General features: G+C 45.2%; 1 protein-coding gene across 3 annotated transcripts in view; it reads left to right on the top strand.

Moving 5' to 3' along the window:
- Positions 1-1,400: 1,400 nt before the first annotated feature.
- Positions 1,401-26,036, top strand: part of LOC147880386 (mechanosensitive ion channel protein 2, chloroplastic-like) — a 63,849-nt gene continuing 39,213 nt past the window's right edge. The window contains exons 1-8 of one of the 3 annotated variants that reach the window (XM_087370486.1): positions 1,401-2,215; positions 2,309-2,368; positions 3,183-3,361; positions 16,995-17,118; positions 17,233-17,330; positions 17,442-17,555; positions 17,648-17,708; positions 17,802-17,951. In XM_087370486.1, the coding sequence (XP_087226612.1) occupies positions 2,144-2,215; positions 2,309-2,368; positions 3,183-3,361; positions 16,995-17,118; positions 17,233-17,330; positions 17,442-17,555; positions 17,648-17,708; positions 17,802-17,951 (858 nt within the window). In that variant the 5' untranslated portion in view covers positions 1,401-2,143. Of the gene's footprint in view, positions 2,216-2,296; positions 2,369-3,182; positions 3,362-16,994; positions 17,119-17,232; positions 17,331-17,441; positions 17,556-17,647; positions 17,709-17,801; positions 17,952-26,036 lie in introns of all 3 variants that reach the window. The other 2 variants (XM_087370484.1, XM_087370487.1) reach the window with 2 other exon arrangements.

Genomic DNA, 26,036 nt, shown 5'->3' with positions numbered 1-26,036 from the left:
CTGATTGTTTGAAAAATGAAGTAATAATGTTGGAACAACGTAGAACCAGTAGAACCAAATGACAGAACAATACTCATATTTAGCGCACCAAGGGCACCACCCACAGATCAAGGTTGTGAGCTCACTTAGGTAGACACCCCATAATCCTTGCTAGTAGAAGGGACCCTAAACCAAGGAGAAATGAAATAGGAGGGAGGGCCGCTAGGTGTGGTGGTTCACACCACTTGCTCGTCACACTCTATGGAGCAGACCATCACTTGATTACATCAAAGTTTGATTGGTCTAGTGGGGATAGAGGGAAAAAGTCTATGTCAGGTGGCATTGGTTCAACCACCACTCAATGTGGCTCGCATGTAAATTTTTTTTGGGGCGGCCTTCATACGGCGAGAGTTCAAGGCCGTCTTTGTTCTTGGGCCAAGTAGATCAATGCACCTTTTGGAGGCTGGCCAGGTGGGTGGTGTGAACTTAGCCTAAGAGGCCACCCCCCATATTCCCCTAAATAGGGGAGGTGGAATTTAAAGGGGGCCTCCCCATTGCTACCTCCATCTCTCTCAATTTCCTTGGCCATAGTAAGAGCTCTTCCCTATGCTAGCCAGTGGCTTAGACCAGGCTCCACTGGCAGGGGGAATAGACATTGCCACAATCCATCTCTCCTGCTGGCCTGGCAGTGGGATGCTAGCTTGGAGAAGCGGATGTTGGCAATTCCAGCCCAATAGTCGAATGCTGGACTGGCCGGACTAGTTTGGAAGGCACTTTAAGCCATCATGATGCTCTAGGCACCCCTTGTTGATGCCAAGCTTCCAATGCAAAAACTACTGGTTGTGAGGGGCGATGGTTTGTAGGCAGACTATGATGGTTGGTGGGCGAAACCGACATGGGGGATCACACAATCCCCCTCAACGCGCTCCCTAGTGCCAGCGTGGGATTGGGGAGGCGCTCTAAGAGCGCTTTCCCACGACCTGCAGCCCCAGCAAAATGCTACGATAGCAAGTAAACTCTGGCAGTGCACACCAAACGTTCCCGACAAAGGCAAAATGGACGCCACATCAAGGATGCCAACGATTTCAGAATTTTAGCGACGATGTCAGAGGTCCCATCAAATAGGAGTAGTGGAATGAACCATGGCCCAGTAATGCTAGGGTGGTGGAGAGCAGAATTCTGCCTCTCCACTTGAGCGAGCATTACGGTGCCATGAATTGGCAATGTATACATTGAGGGGTTCATAAGGGGAAATTGGGAAGCCTTGGTAAATCTTAGCAAAAATGCCAACGAGGGAACTCCCTCTAAACCACTCGTGGATGAGAGTAACGAGGGTAAGGCTGACGTATTTAGTCACGTGACCAAAAAGCCCCTTTTATAAAATGAAGAATGAGCAGGCGCTTTACTCAAAGCTTTCTTTTTGTTTCTCTGGCGTTGGGGCTTCGGTGGCGATTCTCTCTGTCGACCAAGGCGTTCCGTTCTCGATCTTCCCAACCGTCTCTAAGCTCTCAACAGATCATCGCTAACGAATTGGCCAGAGACAAGAATCGGCAGCAGCATTGTGGGAAAATTTCAGTAGCCTGTCTTGGATAGAGCCATCTCTCTTGCCCAATTTGTTGCGGGAGTTTGTCTGTCACATTTAGGGCTACTGCGGTCGCTTCACAGAATCGGCGCCCCCAGATTAGCGCGAGCCCCAGTGCCCGGACTGTGCTTGCCCAATTTCTCGTCCTGCTCGGAACCAAAACCTCTACATGCGTGGGTGTGAAGTTGGCACAGCCGTAGCAGCAGGTTATGAAAGTGCTACAGGCGCTCTTAAGAATTGTCTGTTTCGAAGTCTGAAGTCCAGGGACTTAACAGGTTTGCGGTGGAGGTGGAAGTGGCAGTCTGTAAAGCGAAGACATTGCCTTGCGAATGACATAGCCCTCTTGGGTTTCTTCGCTGGACATCGTCTCTGGCCCAGTCGCAGGCAGCTTGCTATTCTTGATGATCAGTTTTTGTTTGCTTACGATCACCGGGTTTTGATGGTTGGGATATAGTTTTGGCTGCTGCCGTCCAGATACATACGATCGACTGGCCATTTTTGGTGCCCTGCAAGAGAGCCAACGAAAACTTTGGCAACTTTTTGACCGCTGGGTATGTATAGAGTGCACGGGTGATTGCAAAAATGTGTACTTTACAGCTAGTTCGGGTCGCAGACTATGGCCTACATGATGATGGTATACTCCATGTTCCAAAGGTACGCAATGTTGTATTTATTGCAGAAAGATGCATTGCGACTGCTCTCTTTTATTACAGCAGTACTGATTCATTGCAGCAGGTACGACTTCAGCGACTGCAGAGGTGCCATTTGTCAAGTGCAACAAGCTCTGGCAGAAGATGTAGCTGTCTGGTATGCAATGATGTTGTATAATTGCTGTTTCTGCATCAGAACTTGGCTCTGTATTATGTAGTCTTTCTGTAGTGGTTCGTTGCCAAAGGCTTGGCCTTTGTGTTTGGTTTCTCCATCATCATGAATAAGGGGCTAGTGGGCGTTATCTGCGCCTTCTTTCTTGTCAATCTGTCAGAGATTGACAGGAATCATGTATATAGCACGATTGGATGCATGTGAGTAAGAGGTCCACACACGCTCATGGTGAGTCTTGAGCAGGGATACTGGAGCTCATGCTGGCATTGTCTTGGAAATTTGTTCAAGGAAGAATTCTTGCAAATAATAATCACATCAGTATTAAGTATGGGCGTGTTCCAATTTCTGGATATGAATCAGTCTGAATGTTTGAGAAAGAAAGTTACATCATGTATTAATGCACAGTCGGAAAGGATTTTATTTTATGGCAGCGGTGGATGCAACTTAGCAGTGGACATAAATTCAGAGATTATCTGTCGTAGATAATAGAATTTTTTTGATGGGAAAACTCTTGCAAATCATAATAATTACATCAATATTAAGTCTGGATGTGTTCCAATTTCTGTGAATGAATCGGCATGAATTCGGAGAAAGGCAGTTGCAAATACACAGTCGGAAACGATTTTTGTTAAAATGCTTACAGTAGAGTTCAAGCTGGAGGGTTTTTGTTTGTGTATTTCAAGGGAATACAGCCAATTATATTTTCTCTGGGTTTCGTACATTAATCTACATGACTAACAACATGCAAAAATGTAGGCATTGTCTCATTGGCGTTTATTGATGGTCTTGTTGTGTGCAGAGGGGAAAGGTTTTGATGCAAAATACATCGTGCATCCAGTTATGGGGGCAACTGCGAAATCAAAAGCAAGTGGGCGCCAACGTTGAACTGTCAATGCATCATTGTGCGATGTCTAGTCTAGATCCATTGAAACATAATGTGGTGAACGTCATGAAATTCGCAAGTGCCTCATCTGTGAGGTAGGTTTGTGAACTTTGTTATAGTGTACTGTTGCAGCAGATGTAAGATTTTATTAGGGATTAAGAACTGTCATAATTGATATATAACAGGTCTTGCTATTTTTGCTTGTGTTGCTAGATTCACGGTTAGGTTCATCATGCCCATATACTTGTTGCTTTGAAATGTTGGATGTGCTTCAATCTAGATCTTACATATACGGTTTAGCTTGCATGGATCTGTCCTGTGCACATCGAAGCGGATTTTACATGGCCCTTTATGGGGCTGCAATTCTGTCCCATGTTGTCTCAAACAATTTGTTTCACTATATCTGTAGTTTCATATTGTCACTATAGGCTGTTTAGGGACTCATTTATTCAGCTGTGATTTGGAAAAGCTGACTTACAGCAGACATTTGAGATGTCAGATCTGTGTCTTTTGCACTAGTGTTGCTTCAGTCCAAGCACATACAAAAGCTTCTGCATAAGTGGTTTTCAGCATTGCAGCCCATACTCCAGTGGAACCCAGGGCTGAAGTTGAGTATTTATGATGCAGGACAGCCCTATGATATGGGTATGTACAGCCAGGCAGTTGGCTGTCTTATCTATCTGTGTAACACTGGACCATATAATAAATTTACTGTTTTTCAGGCAGGAAGTTTATGCACAGTCCTGATATTATGTATTGGCAAGCGTATCTTCCATTACCTACAGGGTACAAATGATACCTGACAGTCCACAAGTGGGAATTGTTTTTTTCTTGGCAATTCATGCATGTCTTGGTTGAGTAAGAGACAACCCATTGTTGCCACCTCTACTTGTGAGGCTGAGTACAGGGTGGCTTTCTCTGCCACGATAGATTGTGTCTAGCTTAGGAGGTCACCTGGAGATCTTACCAGTGTCAGCAGACACTCACTACCGTTATCGCTTATAGTTAGAGTGATATAAGTAGCAGGCCTAATTTGTCTCTCTCAGATTATTTGGCTGTTTGCAGGCTAGATGCACCTGGAAGCCGTCTGAAAGACACGTATGCTACAAGAATCCAAATATTGGAGCCTTGTGTTGTCAAAATTCTAGATCCATTGCATGTTGGGGTATTGAAGAAACTTATGGAGCTGTTTGAGTCCAAATACAGCAGCTATAATGAAGATTATTTTCAGTTCTTGACATTTGGCAAGGACAGCATAACTAGAGATGCAATGCAAAGATAGCTCATTGAAGTGCTCATGGAAACTACCATTGAGGGTATATGGCAAAGCAATCAATGCTTTACATGTGGAGAAAAGTGGACAACAAAGCACAATGTGGTGTGCAGAACAAAAAACATGGGGACAGCCTGAACTTATGTAATTATGGAGTTTCATGATGATGATCGTGGCACGAGGGATTACCACCCACATGACCCCGGAGGTGCCAAAACACTCAAGCACATGCATATATTACATTTCCTTTTGACCCTGGGGGTATGCATGACGGCGTATGTCCTCTTTATAGCAAGGGGCCCATCACCTGCAATTTTAAGGACAAAAAGGGATGGTTGTAATGAAGGCTAAAAGTGGGTCAAGTTAGTGGGGATTAGGATAATTAGTATTTGGGGTGTTTGCAAGGTAGAGGGATTAAGAACTGTCATAATTGATATATAACAGGTCTTGCTATTTTTGCTTGTGTTGCTAGATTCACGGTTAGGTTCATCATGCCCATATACTTGTTGCTTTGAAATGTTGGATGTGCTTCAATCTAGATCTTACATATACGGTTTAGCTTGCATGGATCTGTCCTGTGCACATCGAAGCGGATTTTACATGGCCCTTTATGGGGCTGCAATTCTGTCCCATGTTGTCTCAAACAATTTGTTTCACTATATCTGTAGTTTCATATTGTCACTATAGGCTGTTTAGGGACTCATTTATTCAGCTGTGATTTGGAAAAGCTGACTTACAGCAGACATTTGAGATGTCAGATCTGTGTCTTTTGCACTAGTGTTGCTTCAGTCCAAGCACATACAAAAGCTTCTGCATAAGTGGTTTTCAGCATTGCAGCCCATACTCCAGTGGAACCCAGGGCTGAAGTTGAGTATTTATGATGCAGGACAGCCCTATGATATGGGTATGTACAGCCAGGCAGTTGGCTGTCTTATCTATCTGTGTAACACTGGACCATATAATAAATTTACTGTTTTTCAGGCAGGAAGTTTATGCACAGTCCTGATATTATGTATTGGCAAGCGTATCTTCCATTACCTACAGGGTACAAATGATACCTGACAGTCCACAAGTGGGAATTGTTTTTTTCTTGGCAATTTATGCATGTCTTGGTTAAGTAAGAGACAACCCATTGTTGCCACCTCTACTTGTGAGGCTGAGTACAGGGTGGCTTTCTCTGCCACGATAGATTGTGTCTAGCTTAGGAGGTCACCTGGAGATCTTACCAGTGTCAGCAGACACTCACTACCGTTCTCGCTTATAGTTAGAGTGATATAAGTAGCAGGCCTAATTTGTCTCTCTCAGATTATTTGGCTGTTTGCAGGCTAGATGCACCTGGAAGCCGTCTGAAAGACACGTATGCTACAAGAATCCAAATATTGGAGCCTTGTGTTGTCAAAATTCTAGATCCATTGCATGTTGGGGTATTGAAGAAACTTATGGAGCTGTTTGAGTCCAAATACAGCAGCTATAATGAAGATTATTTTCAGTTCTTGACATTTGGCAAGGACAGCATAACTAGAGATGCAATGCAAAGATAGCTCATTGAAGTGCTCATGGAAACTACCATTGAGGGTATATGGCAAAGCAATCAATGCTTTACATGTGGAGAAAAGTGGACAACAAAGCACAATGTGGTGTGCAGAACAAAAAACATGGGGACAGCCTGAACTTATGTAATTATGGAGTTTCATGATGATGATCGTGGCACGAGGGATTACCACCCACATGACCCCGGAGGTGCCAAAACACTCAAGGCACATGCATATATTACATTTCCTTTTGACCCTGGGGGTATGCATGACGGCGTATGTCCTCTTTATAGCAAGGGGCCCATCACCTGCAATTTTAAGGACAAAAAGGGATGGTTGTAATGAAGGCTAAAAGTGGGTCAAGTTAGTGGGGATTAGGATAATTAGTATTTGGGGTGTTTGCAAGGTAGAGGGGTCTTAAGGGCTAAGTGTTATAATTATTATTATATTCTAGGCAGTGGCCAATGTAATGTAATAAGCGGGTTAGGGGCACTTTTCCCTCTTAGAGGTTTTTCCTCCTAACCACAGTCTAATCTCTAACTATGGTTAGTGACTAGATAGGGTTTTGTCACTTAGACAAAACAGTCATCTCTTTCATTGTACTCAACTTCATTCAGTACACTTTTGGGAGTGACCTACGTTCAGCTCACTCTCCATTTTGCTCACTCTTGCTCTTGCTTCCATTTTTCTCACATTTGGTATCAGAGCAGCTCTCCTTCCCGGACTTGCTCCCTGCTCCTCCCGCGCCATTCGTTTGTACAGCTTCATTGTCAAGCCTGCAGCAAATCGTCCGTACAACGTACGGACTATCAGTCCGTACTCTGACGCCGCACGTGCGAGCTGCTTCAGCGCCAACCGTACCATTCCGTATCTGCGCACTTGTTGTCCGTACAAGTGTACGGCTTCCGCACGGTTTCATCGTACACTCCGTATGATTTTGATCGTACAGGTTGCGCCGTACAGTTTCGTATTGTTCTGCATTCCCTTGCCGCACAACTGCGCCGCCAATGGCCGTACAGTCATACAATAGTACGGTCATCTGTACCGTACATCAGATCTGTACTGTTGCATGCTCCCGTCCGTACAAGTGCCGTACAGTCGTATGATTGTTTTTGTCCAGCGCTTGTCAGTCCGTACAGTTCAGTACATTGCAGGCATTCTTGCAGGTTTTTTCTTTGGCAGGCATTTTTGCAGGTAGCCATTGTTTGGCTTGTATTCTGGGAGCGCAATTTGGGCACTTTATTCTCTTGCAGACTTTGCAGTTGGTGTGCAGGTGTTGAGAAAATTTGGGTCTTTTGCAATTTGCAATGAAATTAGGGGCTTTTGTAGGCAGAGTGAAAATTATGCAACATTTGGGGCTTTCAGACCATTTGCCCTCTTTTGTATGCAATTTCCCACAAGAAATTGGGGCTTTTGCATTTGGGTTGCAATTTTGCAGGTAAAAGAGCATATTGGAAGTTTGCAAGCATTTCTAGACTCAGTACGAGTCAATTTGCAGACTTTTGCCACTTTTTGCAGATTCTATTTGCAGATTTTTGGGCATTTAGCAAAGCATTGTGGTGCATTTTGAGCCTTTGATAGGCTATGACAGTATTTGTTACTGTGGGCATATTTTCTTTGGTATATTTTACTTGTGCATTTGGCACCCCAGAAAGGGATTTTACTCGTTCAGTTTGCTGTATTTTTTGAGTTTATTTGGCAAAAATGGCTCAGAACAACCTCGATGAGGTGTTCGAAGTCCTCACACAGGAGGATAAGTTGGATGAGGCATGATATGGTTGATGCATTGCCTTCTTTAGAGTCACCTCCTCCTCATGCATGTGAGGGTTGCATCCTTGGCAAGATGCATATATTTCCTTTCAAGAAGGATGGTGCAGTGAAAGCTACACGCAAATTACAGCTTATTCACAGTGATGTCTGCGGTCCCATGCGGACACCTGCTTTTGGGGGTTATCTTTATTATGTTACATTCATAGATGACTTCACCAACTACACTTGGGTCTATGGTCTTAAGGCAAAATCAGAAGTGTTTATGCATTTCAAACACGTTGTGGCTATGGTTAAGAATGAGACAGGACTGAAGGTGCAGACACTTCGCACAGATCGAGGGGGGGAGTATATGTCTCATGAGTTTGAGGCATTTTTAAAGGGGAGAGGCATCACGCATCAGCTTACAATAAGGCTAACACCTCAACAGAATGGCAAAGCCGAGCGGAAGAATTGCACTCTTATGGAGATGGATAGATGCATGCTTACCAGTAAGAAGTTGCCTCACAGGTTTTGGCTTGAAGGCCTCATGTGTGTCAACTATGTTTTGAATTGGGCTCCCACAAAGGCTTTGAAGACAATCACTCCCTATGAGGCATGACATGGGAGAAAGCCTTCAGTGGACAATTTTAGAGTTTTTGGTTGTGTTGCATATGCCCACGTGCCTGTGGAATTTTGACACAAGTTGTCAGATAAGGCATTTAAATGCATTTTTGTGGGGTATAGTTCACCAAGCAAAGGCTATCGTCTCTACAATCTTGCTTCACGCAAGATTTTTGTTAGTAGAGATGTTATATTCTCTGAAAATTCAGCACATACACATGCTGAATTTCAGATTCCAGCTTCTTCAGATGATGTTTTTGAGGGGATGCTTCCTATGGCATTTGGTTCCCCCGCTGAGGTTCATGCTGAAAATCAGAATTTTACAGCAACCTCCTCCTGATCCACATGCCCCGATTCAGCCACCGGCTGATTTTGTACCTCCACAGGGTGTGGATGAAGTTGTCAGGCAAGAGATTCAAGAGATACACGCAGCCAAGACAGTCCTGTGTATTGGTTGCTACAGACTCTCATGGAGAGTGGGCTTGAGGTCCCATTGCTTGGCAGGACTCGTAGTGTAATAAGGCACGCAGGGGGAGCTCTTTCAATTGAGACAGCTTATGCAGGGACTCTTCTTTATGAAGAGGAGCTTGACTCTTTTGAAGAAGCAAAGGATAATGTGCATTGGATGCATGCCATTTACAATGAGTTGCAGTCCATAGAGAAAAATCAGACTTGGGATGTTGTGTATTTGCCACCAGGTAAGCATGCCATTGGTACCAAGTGGGTTTTCAAGGTAAAAAGGAAGCCAGATGGGTCTATTGATCAGGTACAAGGCAAGGCTGGTTGCCAAAGGCTATGCACAGAAGAAGGGCATAGATTATGAGGAGACTTTTGCTCCTACATCCCGGATGACCACCATGCGGTCAGTTATTGCACTTTGCTTTAGTGCTAGCCTTTGTCACGGCCGAGTTTGTCCTTCACCTTTGGAGTGCTGACAGAAATTCAGTGTAACCGGCCTTCAAGAAACTAAAAAGCAGTAATCTTCGTCTACTTAATCATAAACCTCATAAATAGCCACAATACAAGCTTTAGTCACGTCAATCACTTTACAGTGCTTAGAAATAAACTTCAACAACAACAATAGGGAGGCTAGAATGCCCCTGCTCAGTGAAAACAATACACAATACACCCACTTTTCCCAAATGCCTTGGTGCCCCGTTCGGTATTTATTTAATGCTTCTGATGCTTTATACCAGGGGCTCACCCTTGCACTGTTCCTCTCTGCAAATCCTCTGTTTGTCTTCCGGACATCTAACCCATGTGCACCAGTAGAATCCAACTGGCAAGGCAACTTAGGCTTCCACTTTTGACTTGACCCAACTGAAAGGCATCCAAGCATCCAAACCACTAGCAAATTGTTCCCAAGTAGCCTCAAGGATTTCACATGCAAGACAGTGTCCCTTTGACTCTCCCCTAGGCACACCCTTTGCTTCTGGGTGCTTGCTGTCATGGGGACGTGAATTTATGAACCGTGACTAACTTTGGCTTAGGGGACTAGCCCAAGAGAAGCGACTCTTTCCAGAAGTCCCTAGGTGCACACACTAGGCCTACATGCTAGGGGCAAGGCAAGGTTTAGAGGGGTCATAAAGCCAATGTTTAATTGGTTAGAAGGGTTATGATTTAAGTGTGAGGGACAAACCAATGTTCCATTGGTTTTGTGGGGTTAGAGCTTTAATGAGGGGGCCATGTGGCAGCCCCTCATGCACACCTACCCTCTTGCTCTCCTTCTAAGGCAAAAGGTACGTGATTTTTGGACGTTGAAAATGCTCTCTCACGCATTTCGAGGTGAATCCTTGCTCTCTCCTTGCTGCTGCTCACGCATCCCAAGCAGCTGTTCCATTGATTGCACGCTTTCCCAACGTTGATGTACGGCTGTTTTTCTCCTGCACACATCTCTAGGTGAAGTTGCTACTGTAGCCAGTGGGCACTGATTTTGAGGCATTCTTGCTGTACGACTGATCTACATCCATTTCGAGGTGTTTTCCTTGCTGGTTTCAGTGAATGCATGCACTACGAGGCCTTTCCATGGCTGGCTGTATGCTCTCCCTCTCTTGCCTCGTGACCCTCCTGCACTCTCTCTCTGATTCCAGGCCTTCACTCTCTTCCTTTTTCTTTCCTAGCTGCCAACTCCTCCTGCTACCTCTTGCTTGCTGGATCTGCTGCCCCTAGAGGTGTTCATGATTGGATTGGAGCACCTTGGAACTGATTTGGAACCATTCGGAGCTGGATTGAAGTCAGTTGAAGCTGGTTTTAGTTCTCTTGTCGCTATCCCTTTCATGTTGATTGCATTTAGTCATTTTGGAAGCTTGTTGTTGCTCCATTTGTTGTTGGAAGCCCCTCTTGGCCATTCAGGCAATGAATAGGCACCCAGTCATAGAGGGTGTAACCAGATTGGAGTCAAAGGGGGCAGTGTGTGGATTTTCTTCTTGTAATGTGGTCACTTGTTCAGTTTGAGATCTGTATTGATGCTTGGTCACCCTAAGAGGCTGGTTAGTGGGTTGGGGGTTTGCTAGACCTGTTGAGCAAGTTGGATGCTTTGTGGAATGCTTGGACACCTTTACAGTTGGTCATGGACAATGGTGAATGCCTTAGCCTTGCCTTGGCACTTGGGTACTAGTGTGTGCACTAGGAGGGAATGCAGGTTGTAGCCAAAGTTTGGCTTCGATAGTGGAACTACCAGTGGGGCAGAGCTCAAGGGTGAGCCCTTGTTGTATGTACAAATCTCATTCTTAAAGATACAAATAAATAGCGGAAGGGGCGCCAAGTGTTTGGGGCTAGTGTGGTGTCTTGTACTTGGTTTCATTAAGTAGGGACACTTTAGCCTCCATCGAGTTATTTCCCAAATTGTTTCTAAGTGGAATTGTTTAAAGTTAAGTGGCTGGAAATGATGCAATGTGGCTGTGAATAATGAATATGCAATGATAGTTACGGTCTACTCCCTTTAGGAAATTGAAGGCCGGTTACACTTGCCTACGCCTGTGGGGACCATAAAAGACTCCAAACAATAGACAAACACCGCAGAAAGCTTCAAATTAAGAGAGAGCAATAAAAAACAAAATTGGAACCAATACCCGTTGTCTGTGGTAGAGGGGCGATCTCTTTCATCACGCCTATCCCCCATCCAGGCTCCCTGCAGGGTGCAGGAGGTTTCCAGCTACTAGGAGAAGAGAAAAAGAAAGAGAGTGCAAGAGGGGCAAGAAAAGGGCTGAAGAGGACACGGGCTTGCAGATCTGCCCCAAATCATTGCCCTCGAGATCCGTGCCTCGAAATTCGTGTCCTAGCAGTCTGTGCAGCCCGTAGAATCCACTCCGTACAGTTCGTATAGGTGGACGAACTGCATTAAATGTACTATACTTGCCTCTAGAGTCGCACCGGATGCTGTACACCTGCCTCGGGGGTCTCGCCTTTAGCCAAACAGCAGCTGAGCTGCTGTGAGTGGATTACAGGAGCTGAAAAGGAGGTTAGAGCAGCAACAGATGGAAGTTAGAGCAGCAAATGCAGTTGGGAGAGCTGGAAATTGCAGCAAAAATCTTCCTAGAGAGCTTCTGCTAGGCTTGCAATGCTCCTGGTGGGTGAGGGGAGAGAGACGGTAGGTGGTATTGCACCTGCATGCATGACAAATGGCCCTTCATTAAAGCTCTAACCCACCTAACCAACGTTGGTTGTCCTTGGGCACTTTTAGACCCCTCGCTAGTGCCTTTTCCTTGCCCGAGGACCTAGTGGTGCACCTAGACTTTGCCCCTAGTAGTGGTGCACCTAGACTTTGCCCCTAGGAACTTGTAGGAAGTTTGCACTTCCTCTAGCCAATCCCTCACGGCCAAACTATTACTAGACTTAACCACGATTAATCCCCGAGTCAAGCGTGGGTTGAGTTACAAAAATGCTTTACTTCACTTTTCACGGCCCCGTGACATTCAATACGAAGACCATTGCATAAATGGATGCTCAAGTATTGTTTGGGTGTGTGGATTTGTATGTGTGAACTATGGTCTAGGTGGGGATGTCATAGTAGCTAGTCCCTGCTGTGTGTGATGGGGTTATTGGTTTTCAACCTTGTGACTCTATAAGGTTGAAACTGCACTATGTGTTGTATTTTTAGATGATGAGTTTGGGCATGTTCTTGGATTCATCCCCATTTGGATTTGTAAATCGAAAGATACAAGACGCGCTCCCTGTTTTGGCCCGAAGCATGAGAGTTTTGATGTCCTATATCTTTTGATTTTTACAAATCCACATGGGGTCATGTTACACATCAAATTGAATGGCAAGGCATGATTTAGACGATTATCATGACCTTATGCACCACCTAGTAAAACTTCATGCATCAAAAATTTAATAAAAATTTGGCTGATTTATTGCATCGGATCTAGAGGAAAGTTTACCGAATTGAAACCATGCAAATTGTTATCTAATGATGCGAGATGTGAAGGCAGGGGATGGGGATCCCATGATGTAGTCAACAACACTGGAGCCTCCCCCATGTGCCTTCCATCATAATTCGCAAAGCCCCATGGAATCGTTGTGAAAGTCTAGGTTTGAAACTTTAATGGGGTGCGGATAGTTGATACAAGGAGAATCTTTGATATCAAGTATTGGGGACTAAAGTTGATGAACATGCCGAGGCTACACTTTCAAGGGAAGAAGCTGAAGAAAATGATAAAGCAGGATCTTGATGGAGAGAGGGTCACACAATCATAGGAGGCCTTGCAAAGAAGGCAAATGTACTTGGCTAGAGGTGTGAAGTTCAAAGAACCTTGTGAGGAGAAGCAAGGAAGAAGCTATGTTGAAGATAAACAAGCTAAGAGAAAACTTGATGGAGTAGGCTTTACCTATAAGAAAAGCTTCAGAAGCCAGCCCCGATGGCGTGTTATAATTAGGGGGGAAGAGAGAGAGAGAGAGACGGAGGGAGGGAGGGATGGAGGGAGGGAGTTGAGGAAGGGAGAGGGGGAGGGAAAGAGAGAGAGAGAGAGAGAGAGAGAGAGAGAGAGAGAGAGAGAGAAATAAAGTTAGTTTATTAAAGTCTTCGGGAGACCGTGAAGGTCTATGAGACTAAAGATAACTGATACAATGAGCATAACGGTGGTGGTCTCAAAACGGGCCAACCAACCGTTTCTACAAAAAAAGAGGTTATGAAGTACTGTGTGTCTAGTCCTGATACAAAAAATATGTGTCTACCTCCAGATGATACAAAGAAGAAGAAGGGGGGGGCACAAAAAAGTGGGGCAGAGGGGGGAGATACAGTATACATGTGCAGGTGGTGATCGTCAGAGACCAATCATAGAGGGGCCGTCAAATGGGAAGTCGGAAAAAACCCTGCGATAGATGATTGGCCTCTGACGTCACGCGGCCTAGTCGAGCTCGGTCGTCGAGGGCGGCGGGTGGCCCTGTGGATGAGGGCAACGGTAACCTCAGTGGGGCGGGCCGAGAGCAGAGACGAGATGTCATGGACCTGGATGTGTGAATTTGTCTGCTGACGCAGCTGTCGTGACTTTGACTTTCGCTCACGTCCGCGTCGTCGGCTAGACTGAGAAGAGGTATCTTGTGGCTGAAAGAAGTCAGTGATAGGCCACTGGATATCCTCACGCTGTGTGTGCTGCTCGTGTCGTCGTGCTTGGAGAGAAGTATCTCGGTGGCGGGTCATCTTATGTAAGAAAGCGGCAAGGCACCGCTGATCCGGGAATTGTAGCATGTGTGAGAGGGAGCCGAATCCGTTGCGGAAGAGGCAGTGGTATCGGCCTCGAATGGCATAATAGATAGGACATCTGAAAGCAAAATGCTCCTCCGACTCGATCTCCTGTAAGTCGCAAAGTGGGCAAAGGCGGTCCTCTCGTGGGATACCCTGTGCGTGTCCACTCTTGATCCGTAATCGGTGTGACGAGACCCTAAACTGACCGAGGGAGATCTGGAGCGCATGTGGTAGATGAAGTTGTGTGTAACCCGGAGGTGTGATGGAGCCCTCTTGTGAGATCTGGAGGCAGTGTCGGCGGTAGAAGTCGAGCTTCACAGGAAGCTCGGAGTGAAGAAACCATGTCCGCCAGGTGTGGAGCTGGAGCAGATCCGCCCGAATGAGCCGGTTGACCTCTGGTCAGTGGGGGAGAGAGGAGATGGTGGAGCGTCGAGGCTGTACTGAAAAGGAGGCAACCGGTCCAGTCGGGTGAACCAATTGGAAAGACGACTATACCATCATCGCTGGTCCCCATCAACGGATAAGGCCATAGAGGAGGATAGGGCTAACCAAGGTAGGCGGAGGCGACCGTCAGCGGAGGAGCCAAAATCCTTGACTCTGTGGAGGTAGGTGATAGCCTGAAAAGCCGCATCAAGCTGTAGGGGTGAGGCGCCGAACTCTGCTAGAATGATCTGGTGTGGTACCGATGGTTTGCTACGGATCATCCGAGCAAACATCAGTATCTGCAGGCGCTCAACTCGAGCCCACTCTGTGTCTGAAAGGTCGACTCCCCACCAAGGGCTACCATACATGCCTGCTGGGCGGACCAAAGAATAAAAAAGGAGAGACTTGGTCCGCGGGTCCTGGAAGTGGGAGTGGTAGCATTGTCGCTCCAGCTTGGCAAGAGCGGCGTATCCCCGGCTGATCCTGGCCTACATGGCCGGGCGCATCGTGAAGATCGGGCCTGAGAAGACAACGCCCAAGTATGTGTAGGAGTCAACTATCTCAACAGAGTCGCCGGTGCATAGCGGGTCTGGAAGTGTTGAAGATCATCACCTTGGTTTTCCCAAGGTTGACCTTCAAGTCATGTGTATCACAGAAGGCCTGAAGTCCATCCAAGTGTCGCTGAAGACCAGTAGCAGAAGAGGATAGTAGTACTACATCGTCTGCGTATAGGAGAATCTGGATGGCAGTCCCCGCAAGAGAGCAGAGAGCAGCCTGCACCTCCGAGTGTCTTGATGGTGGTCTCGAGCTCGTCGATGTAGAGGCCAAATAGAGTCGGTGACAAGGGACATCCTTGTTTGACTCCGATAGTGCTCGTGATCTCTGGGGTCCAACTGGTGCCAATCCTGACCTGCCCCGTCACCCGCTCATAGAGAGCTACTATTGCCCAGATAATCGTCGAGTCGTAGCCTAACTCTTGCAGATGTCTGATGAGTCGGGCGCGGGGAACGGTGTCGAATGCCTTGCGGAAATCCACAAAGCAACAATATACTCTCTGTCTCCTGTGTCTGGCCTCCTCAATGATCCCTCTAAGTGTAAAAATGTGATCGTAAGTCGAGTGATCCATATTGAAGCCGGCCTGTCCGGATGCCCTGAGCCCTTGTATCTCTGCGCGAGCATTGACCTCGCCATCTAACACTGATGCATAGATCTTGGACATAACATGTCCAACCATAATGGTCCTGTAATTCCCTGGATCCATGGGATCTCCTGCTTTGTGGATGGGTGTGATAGTGTTCAGGGTCCAGGCTCTGGGGAACCCGTGACAGACAGCTTCATTGAACAGCGTTGCCAGGATGGGGGCTAGAGTTTTGATGCCGTAGGCAACAAACTCTGTGCATAGGCCCTCATGATCCTTAGCTCGACCGTTATGAAGCTTATGTGCTGCGTGGGTGACTCCCTGGGTTGTGAAGAGCATACAAGAAACGGGGCGGGGGGTGGCTGAGAGGTTGGGGGGGCTGATCAGGGATATCATAGAGTGTGCGTGCGTAGGTGTGCCAGAGGGAAGTGTCCGTGAGGGGGGAGGGGGATCGGCGTTCTAGGAATTTCCTCCAGAAATCCTTGGAGTTGCTACTAAATAGAATGTTCAGTAGCGTATCCTCATTCTGGCGCAGGAAGGCTAGCTTCTTGCGACAGACTAGTCGACGATAATCCCTGGTGAGACGTGGGTTGGCCCTAGCGTTTCGCTGGGTTGTGAGTCAGAGTGTGTGGCGTAATGCTTTGCACTCGTCATCATACCATCTGTTGCAAGGGGTAGAGCCAGCGGGTGGAGGGCGGGTGGACCGGGCAGTGGAAGGAAAGATGTGGCGGGCTGCATTGTGAAGGGAGTGGGTGATAAGGGTGGCTCGGTGATCTAGAGGGTATGGTGCCTATGTGTTTGAGGAGGGAGGCTAGGTGGGCTGAGTAATCAGGTGAGAGGTTATGATCGAAGTGTATATCATGATAGGTAGTATAGTGCGGGGTGTGGCTGGGAGGGGCTCAGAGAGAGAGATGCAACAAAGGGACCTTTCAATCTACATGTGCAAGCTAAATCTTCTGCTAATTGATTTCTATAAGCAAAGATTGATTTGTTTTGGAATTTAATTCATTTTAAAGACAAGGATGTACTTACTCTTTAGATTTTGTTGGATTGGTTTCATCTGTAATTTCAAACTGTAAACAGAAAATTAAAGGACTTGAACTAGAAAATAGTGAAACTCGATATTTTAGGGTTTTAGTTTTAGCACTTTTGGAGGGATTTTTTGGGGTTTGTATGGAACATTCCGTACGCCTTGGGGTTATGCTTGTAGCTATGCTTACCTTATGCAACCCTGGTTTTATGCATGCATAAATGATTAATGATGGATAAAATGCTTGGCACTCTCTGAATTTGGAGCTTGGTGCAGGGTGTTCAAGGGTATGCAAGAGAGTCAACTGTTTCTTCAGTGTGCTCCTGCTATTGGGGTAATGGTTTTTGCAGTGTGGGGTTTAGGACCATTGCTTCAAACAATTCGTCGGACTGTCTTTCAGGTATGTTCTCTCTTTCAAGTATGATCTGCTATCCCTTGAAGGTTCTTGGAGACAAGGATTGTTCTTTAAGAAAATGTTTGAAATTTTCTATGTAATTCTTCATGGCTTTTGCAGAAAAATGACCACCACTGGAAGGACGGTCAGACTCGTTACATAATGAAATCGTACTTGCGGCCCCTGTTACTTTGGATTGGAGTGATAATGGTCTGCAGGTACAGTGTAAAGCTTCAAGATCAAGCCTTGATGTCGCACAAGGGGACTAAAAATGGTCTATGAAGTTGAGCTTTCTTTTCCTCAGAGCTAACTTATTTGTTTTCTTGCAGGGCCTTTGATCCTGTAGTCTTATCTACGGAGGCGAGTCAGGCTATCAAGCAACGTTTTTTGAATTTTGTGCGCTCTTTATCGACTGTATTGGCATTTGCATATTGTACTGCTAGGCAAGTGAAGTTTACATCATTGTTTGCACTCGGAATCCAGTCATGTTTAATCACATTTTTTCCAGCCATCTCATAATGTGTCACAAAAACAGTTTGGCGCAGCAGTTGCAGAAGGTCATGCTGGATCGGCAGGATGGACAGAATTCTCGGAATGTAAGTAGTGGGAATTTTTCTGTTCCTGTGAAGAGTAGGTTTTCTATTTGAATGCTGCCAACTTATGTTGGATCTTAAACATGATCATTTCAGGTTGGTGCTGATTTCATTGGCAATACAGTCTACACAGCAGTATGGATTGCTGCAGTTTGCTTATTTATGGAGCTACTTGGATTCTCGACCCAGAAGTGGCTGACAGCAGGTGGCCTTGGTACTGTATTGCTTACACTGGCAGGCCGGGAGGTGAGAAACGTAGTGTGAGCTTGATGATTTGTCAATGTCCCTAAGTCGAAAGTTTTAAACAATATTCTTTGAATCTTTGTAAAAAATGGTATCTGTCAATTCAGAGGAGAGGGTTCACCTGATTTGACCTGTTCTGCATGTTAATGTAACGAGAGGTCCCAGTTGTACTTTGGTTAATTTGGTAGAAGTTTGTGTGTGCACAAAGATAACATGGAGTCAATGTCCCCCTAAACCTGTTTCTTTTGAGTCAACTTCCCTCTTTCTTGAGACACAAAGTGTAGGATCGATAAACGAGAGAGCAAGTACAAGGTACAAGAGTCGATAGTTATCAGCCGTCACGTCAACTAGACTAAAATGAAAATAAAAGTACATAGTACTTGTAGGTAGACCCTAGGACTAAGTGTCCTAGGTATCACATAGGACTAAGTGTAACAAAATACACTAAGTGCCTATAACTATGCCTACAAGGAACATACCAGCGCCCATAGGGCATCACTAGAATAGGGAAAAGATGGCCTACAAACCCCCCTCCATGGTATGGGCTGAAGTATTCTGGAAACGTCTCAGAATACCTGGTAATTTCTAGTCATGGTGGCACATGTTCATCGAAAAGGATATAGCCACCTATGAATGTACAAGGTATGTCAGATCATGTAACAAAGGGAACCAAGTGTAAAGCCTGTCGGAAGACTTCGAACTTGGGACGAGGAAGTGCCTTTGTAAACATATCTGCTATGTTGTCCTCTGTGGGAAGATAGGACAACTCTATGTCTCCTGCTGACAACCGCTCTCGAACATAATGATAGTGAACTTCAATGTGTTTGGTACGCGAATGAAACATTGGGTTTCGTGCAATGGCCAAAGCAATCTCGTTGTCAGTGTAGACCATAGTGGAGGATGTCTAGCGAATACCAAGATCTGTAAGTAACTGTCGAAGCGAAACACACTCTAATGTAGAAGTGAAGGCTGCCCTGTACTTAGTCTCATAGCTAGATGTGGCAACTGTTGGTTGCTTCTTGCTAAGCCAAGAGATACATGAATTGCCAAGCAAAAAACAAGTGCCGCTATGTGACACTCTGGTGTCGGAACAACCTGCCCAGTCACTATTCGTGTAAGCATTATTAGCCAGAAAAGAAATCAGGACCAGAGGCTAGAGGCTAAGCATGGCGACGCTCGAGAGCCATGGAGGAAAGGAGAACGTGAGGGCGAAACGTTATCATGGGAGGGAAAAAGGAATTAGAAGGGGAGGGAATGAAGAGGGAGACTATGACACAAGGGGAAAGGGAGAGGGGGAAGAGAAGCATGTACATGATGGCAGGAGGAATGTAAAGATGGAGACATCAAGAGAAGAGGACCATGCTTTATTTTGAAAGGAAGGGAAGGGAGAAATTAAAGTACTAGCTAGGTGGCTTTACAAGAATGAGCGTGTCTCATCAAGGAATAGTCCCCTCCTTTTATAGCCAAGAGAGGGGGTCTCTCCCAATAAATGCATCCTCCCACATGCATGGTGTGTGTGGAAAAGTCTTCCATGTGGGCTAGGCGGTTACGCACTCTCAATTGTGTGCGACAACCCTTGACCTCATTTTTTCACATAAATAAAGTCCCATATCTCAAGCCTATGATACTCCCTTGGTCTATTCCCAATTTTATAATACGTTCAAACCTCTAGGAGAACAAGTGGAGGGTTGGCACAAGGAATCTTGCCACCTCATCCTACTTTCCTCATTATTCGACTTGCTCTCTTGGATCTTCTATAGCTCCCCCACATGGGCCTATCCTATATGGAAGGAATAACCTAATATAATATCCATCTCCACCTATTTTATATTACTTCTCCCATGGACTTTGAGTACTTCTCCCATGGACTTTGAGGCATATCTCACTAAATGCAGCCTAGGTGGAGGGGTGGCACATGGAGGAGCCATGCCATCTTACATTTTATAATATTACTACCATGGATCACACCTTATGGATCCTCTTACGTGGAAGGGTGGCACATGGTCATGCCCTGCTACCTCAACCCTGGGCCCTTTGCACACCATATTTTATTATACTATTGCCACACATACAAACACACACACATATTAATGCCTTTTTCCTTAGACAAATTTATCCATAACAGTCCCCCTCCCCAGGCAGGAAATGTACAGCATTTCCATGCCTGGTCCATCACGCACAAAGAAGGGCTTGAGGTAACGCTTGTTGATCACCTTCTTGCCATATGGTTCATGCAGCTCCTGAACTTGTACAGACCCATTGCTACGTTTCTTGATGACTTTGTATGGACCGGTCCACAGTGGCAGAAACTTCTTATCCATTTGGTGGTCTAATTTGTTATCAAAGCATAGCACAACATCCCCCTCAGCAAAATGTCTTTCCCATCCCTTGCGAATCTTAGCATTCAAGCGGGCCTTTTGTCGATTCTTTTGGATCTCTGTTTGGTGTAGTGCAAGGCGTCGGGTTTCATCTAACTTCTCAAGTTGTACCAATCTGGGCTCTACATGTTTATCTTCTGTCATCCTCTGTTCTTGTGCCAATCTCAAGGCCGGAATCTCTATCTCTAGTGGTAAAATTACCTCAGTACCATACACCAACTCAAAAGGAGTGTGACCTATAGACGTTTTATGAGTAATGGTGTAAGCCCACACGGCTTCAGTGACCTTTTGATCCCACTGGCTCCTGTTCCTTGTGGCCATTTTTTCCATGGTTTTACAAAGGAGGCCATTGGTCCGCTCCGTTTGACGCATGGATGTTGGATAATAGATGCTAGAAGTGCGATGATCAATACCCATGCGATCCATGAGTAACTCCACTGCTTCATTTAAGAATGGACTCCCATGGTCGGAGACTATTTCCATGGGTGTCCCAAACCTTGTGCAGATACATTCAAATATGAAATTTGAAATATGAAATTTGAAACTGCCTTAGCATTTGCAGCGGGGAGGGCGATAGCTTCAGCCCACTTAGTGACATACTGAGTGGCTACCAAAAGATACTTCTTTTTCGGAGCAGTCATGGGCAAGGGCCCGACAAAATCTAATCCCCACTTCTGAAACGGATGGATGGACATCACTGGGTCATGTTGCCCAGGACGCAAATCCTTCCTACCAAAGAATTGGCATGGTTCACAGGTTTTGTAATACAAAGTGATATCCTTGAACAAGGTCGGCCAATAGTATCCAGCATGTAAAATCTTCTTCGCTGTATAGTCAGTGGCATAGTGGCCTTCACGAAATCCATCATGATAATGCTTCAATACCTAAGGTACTTCATGTGCATCAATGGCCTGTTTAGTATCCCATCCATGCCTTGACGGTACAACACCCCATCAAAGAGAGTGTAGCGCCTACTATGTCTGCGGATCTTCTTTCTCTCATAGCTAGTACTTTTTGGAGGAAAGAAGAAAGCAGTCAGAAACCTGTAGATACCGCCATACCATGGATCCCCCACTTCTATGGCTGCTACAAGCGTTACATCGAGGCACTCCTCTAAATCAATCAAAGCATTCTTCAAGTTGGAGCAACCTCCTTTTACAATTTTGAAAGAAAAATCATATTCTTGTAGAACTGCCAACCATTTAGCCAACCGGTCCATGGGATTTGGTGATTGAAGAACTTGCTTTGCAAGACCATTGCTAGAGATTATAATGAAGGACTTTCCAGCCACATAATGTCTAAATTTCTGAATGCAGAACGCCAAAGACAAGGCATGCTTGTCAGCCTCTGAATAGCGTCGCTTAGTGTCGAGCAATTGTCGAGAAGCAAATCAAACGGGATACATGAACCGATCCTTCCCTTGCTGGAGAAGAATACCTGCCAGAGTGTGCTCACTTAACCCAGGATTAATATAGAAAGTCTTTGACCAATCTGGATTGCGTAGAATGGGTTCTGAAGCGAGAGCATTCTTGATTTGTGCAAACCCATGATCACAATCCTCATCCCAAGAGAAATCAACCCCATCTTTTAATAGCATAGTCATGGGTCGTGTCAAAGCAGCATATTGATCAATGAAGCGGTGATAGTATCCTCCTAGATTGACAAATGAGCGTACTTGACGTTTGGTTGTTGGTGGGGAGAGCTTGAGGATAGCTTCTACCTTCTCGGGGTCAGGGTTGATAATCTCGGATGAGACAATATGTCCTAGTAACCTCCCTTGAGTGGCTCCAATGGTGCATTTTTTCGGATATACAAAAATCATCTAAAAACACGTCCAAGAAATCCCCCAAATAAGGAGCAAATACCATCTGCATAAATCTTTGAAAGGTAGCAGGAGCATTGGTTGTTGGAATACTGAAAGGAAAGAGTAGAGTTGACACAAATTCAGAATACTTGCTTATAGAATGAAGAAGAAAGAGGTCCTTAAGTAGGCACCTCATACAAGGTCACTGACATCACTGATGACCTCAAAGCTCCACAATCATCTCCTCAATCTGCTCCTAGATTCACTCAATCATCCTATGTGGCTTTTCCACCACCTAACTGTGCTTGTGGGCACCTAACTGTGCCTCTAGCACTCACACATAAAAACATAAGGTGTGCCTGAGGCATACACCTTGAGATATCCCAACAAACCCCCCCTCAAGGAAATGCCTCAAGCTATGTCAAGGATACATCTAGTCTCATAGTTTCTCATGCCATCTCATGGTGGTCAAGGATAAAGCTATGGCTAGGTTCTCATGCTAGCAAGGGTTCCCTTGGGTGTAAGGTAAACAGAAAGGGATACAAACAGACCTTCCAATGGTTATCTCCCTTGCATGTACATGCACACAATGTCTGCAAGAGGTACCATGGAACAAAACATACACATGGCCTACATCATAAGGTGACCAGAGGTGTTTACAAAACACACACAACACAATAGTTTATTTTCATTCATTTTGGAGGACTATCCAGGCTGAGTACCTTGACATAAAAAGAAAAGAGATCTGGAGCATACATAGAGATGATTTAAAATGCATAATCTTCAAAAGATGCCTCATCTTGTGGAGGCTCATCCACTGTAAGTAGATTTGCATTTTCTGTCTTTGCTTTGTTTCTGCAAAACTTCTCACTATGGTTGTTTTTGCCACAGTGCTTGCATGGATTTACTTTGAAGCAGTCCTTTGAAAGGTGATTTGTTTTTCCACAGTGATTGCAAGGAGAATACTTGCCCTTCTGGAATTTCATTACATAAGCAGTGTCATTGCCTTTCCTTAACTCCATATGTCTTTCTTCTTCTTGGAGAGCTGAGATAATGCCTTCAAGGTGTGGATTGGGAAGATTCTTCAAAGTGCTTACAATGTGATCAAAACTTTCAGGCATACTCTTAAGTAGTACTGCCATAGCATCATCAGGGGTGATAGGAGAGTTGATAGAAGCTAACTGAGTCATCAGACTCCGCATATAGTTGACATGAGCAGCTAAAGTAGTATCACTTGCCATCTTTAATTCAAAGAAGGAAATTTTAAGTGATAGTTTAGATATGTGAGAGCTTGCACCAAAAATCAAATCTAGCTTCTGCCATGCTTCTGATGGAGACTCCAAGTTAGATATATGATGTATGTAATCATCACCCAAAGCTAAAGCAATTATACCATATGCTTTTTCTTCTCTTGCTGGATCCCTTGCCGGTCGTGTCGGAGCTGAAGATTCTCCAGCATTTGAGGCCGTAGAAGAAGCTGTAGGAGTAGGTTTGACAAGTCCCCATAAGTTCTCCCGCATCAATGCAAATTTTACTTTCATTTGCCATGTATGGAATCCCTTTCCATTGAACTTCTCAAGATTATATAAGGTAGCCATGAGAGGGTCTAACCTAGATATTGGGCAGTGTCTATCTCTCTTACAAGGCAAAAATAATTGAAATGCTTTCAAAGTATAAGCACTTGATGTAGCAAATAGTAGTGACTAGTTTTCAAACAATGATGCTACTTTTTGCATGCTTCATAGGAGTGAATGAAATAAACACTTTCCAAACACAACCAGGTCTAGCAAGTCAAAACAAAACTGAAGCAACACTTGTAGTGAAGTTATTGAAAACTTCAAAAGACCAGAAATGCTAGAGTAGCATTTTATGTAGCATCATCTTCAAAACTTGTCCAAAACTGTCAAAAATGAAAAGCTGAACTTGGAGGGCTTGTAGCTCACTCTTCAAAGCAAAGAAAAGAGGGCTTTCTGAAGCAAAAGAAAGCTCATATACCAGAGAAGGTCCAGCACAGAGGTTGGACGAAATGGTGCGCACTTTTGCCCGGGAGAGTTGCTACAGGCTGAAACTGAGTTTTGACGATTTCTCCCTCGTTACTGAACCAAATGACTTGAAAAATGACTCAAAATCTTCGTCTTGAGGTCGCCCATCTACTCCTAAGAGGGCTCAGGCAATGGCGGAGCAGGCAGGGAGTATTGAGCAACAGAAGAAATTCGCTGTTTGGAGAATGGCAGCCACCACAGACGTTTTTTCTTCAATTGCTTGCATGTGGAAGTTCGCCCATACTAGAGGAGTTTCCAGCTCAGAGGGTTTGGGCAATGGTCGTTTGTAGATGGAGAACCAAGCTCTCAAAGATTTTGGGAAGAAAGAGGAAAATGGAGAAGAAGAAGATGAAGAAGAAGATGATGATGTGGCAGAAATGGGCTCAAGGGGGATCAAATGGCTCTGATACCATGTTGGAATACTGAAAGGAAAGAGTAGAGTTGACACAAATTCAGAATACTTGCTTATAGAATGAAGAAGAAAGAGGTCCTTAAGTAGGCACCTCATACAAGGTCACTGACATCACTGATGACCTCAAAGCTCCACAATCATCTCCTCAATCTGCTCCTAGATTCACTCAATCATCCTATGTGGCTTTTCCACCACCTAACTGTGCTTGTGGGCACCTAACTGTGCCTCTAGCACTCACACATAAAAACATAAGGTGTGCCTGAGGCATACACCTTGAGATATCCCAACATTGGTGAGGCCAAATGGCATTACTTTGAATGCAAATGTTCCCCAGGGTGTGGTAAATGTGGTTTTAAGCACATCTTCTTCGGCAATTCTGATTTGATAAAACCCTGAGTAACCATCACAGAAAGTATACATCCCATGACCACTTACCTTCTCAAGATAGAGGTCTTGAAAGGGAAGAGGATGATGGTCCCTCTTGGTGGCTGCATTGAGTTTCTTATAGTCAATGCAGACCCGCCACTTGTTGTTTTTCTTTGGGGTGCCTACCACTGGTGAAACCCATTCAGTATTGTGAACCGGAACTACAAACCTAGCTTCTACAAGCTTCTGCAACTCTGAGCGGAAAGCATTGGTCTGTAGGGGCCCTAATCTCCGATACTTCTGAGCCATAGGTTTCGCATCAAGCTTCAGCTCTATCTTGTGCTCTATGGCAGTCACATGGCGAAGATGGTGGTAGCTAGTTCCAAAGAGGTCGGGAAAATCTTTGAACATTTTTAGGAACTCGTCTTTCTCACTTGGAGTGAGGTCTGGGGAAAGCATAGATTCAAGTTGTCGAGGACTAGCTGTTACCTTTTCTGCAGGTGGCGGGGTCGGAGATAATTCCATCATGTAAACTTCCTCCTCTGAGAACTCCTCCCTCCCGTCTGATTCTTCCATTGATTTAGACACCGAGAATGAGAGAGTATCACTGTCTTGCTCCTCTTCTTCTTCTGGTTCGGTGGCACCTGATTGCACCGGGATCTTCTCCTTAGAAGTACCAAAAGACATGTGTCCTGTCTTCCAATAGCTGACTGCATCACTCTTTCTTAACCATGGTCTCCCGAGTATGGTTGGGTAACTCCTACCTGTATCTTCAATGTCCACTACATAGAAATTGACGGTGGTGGTCAACCCATTGACAGTGATTTGGCAAATCCTGAATGACTCCCAGGGTGGCGAGTCGTCGACCATCCGCTATCTTGATTCGAGTGGAGGAACGCCTTGTATATTTCAAATTCAATTTCTTCATGATTCGGGGCATAATAATATTACATGCAGCTCCTCCATTAACACACACATTTTTGACACGGCAATTATCTACAATGACATCGACCGTATGTGGGTGCCGATCAATTTCTTCAGAGATAGAAGATACCTCTCGTACCTTTTCCTTTTTCTTGCTCCTCC

This window comes from Dipteris shenzhenensis, chromosome 32 (assembly GCF_047967505.1).
Source record: "Dipteris shenzhenensis isolate YYH24624 ecotype China chromosome 32, Dip_SZ_1.0, whole genome shotgun sequence".
Lineage (NCBI taxonomy): Eukaryota > Viridiplantae > Streptophyta > Polypodiopsida > Gleicheniales > Dipteridaceae > Dipteris > Dipteris shenzhenensis.
The sequence above is the reverse complement of the archived record's forward strand: the minus strand, read 5'-3'. Positions and strand labels throughout refer to the sequence as shown.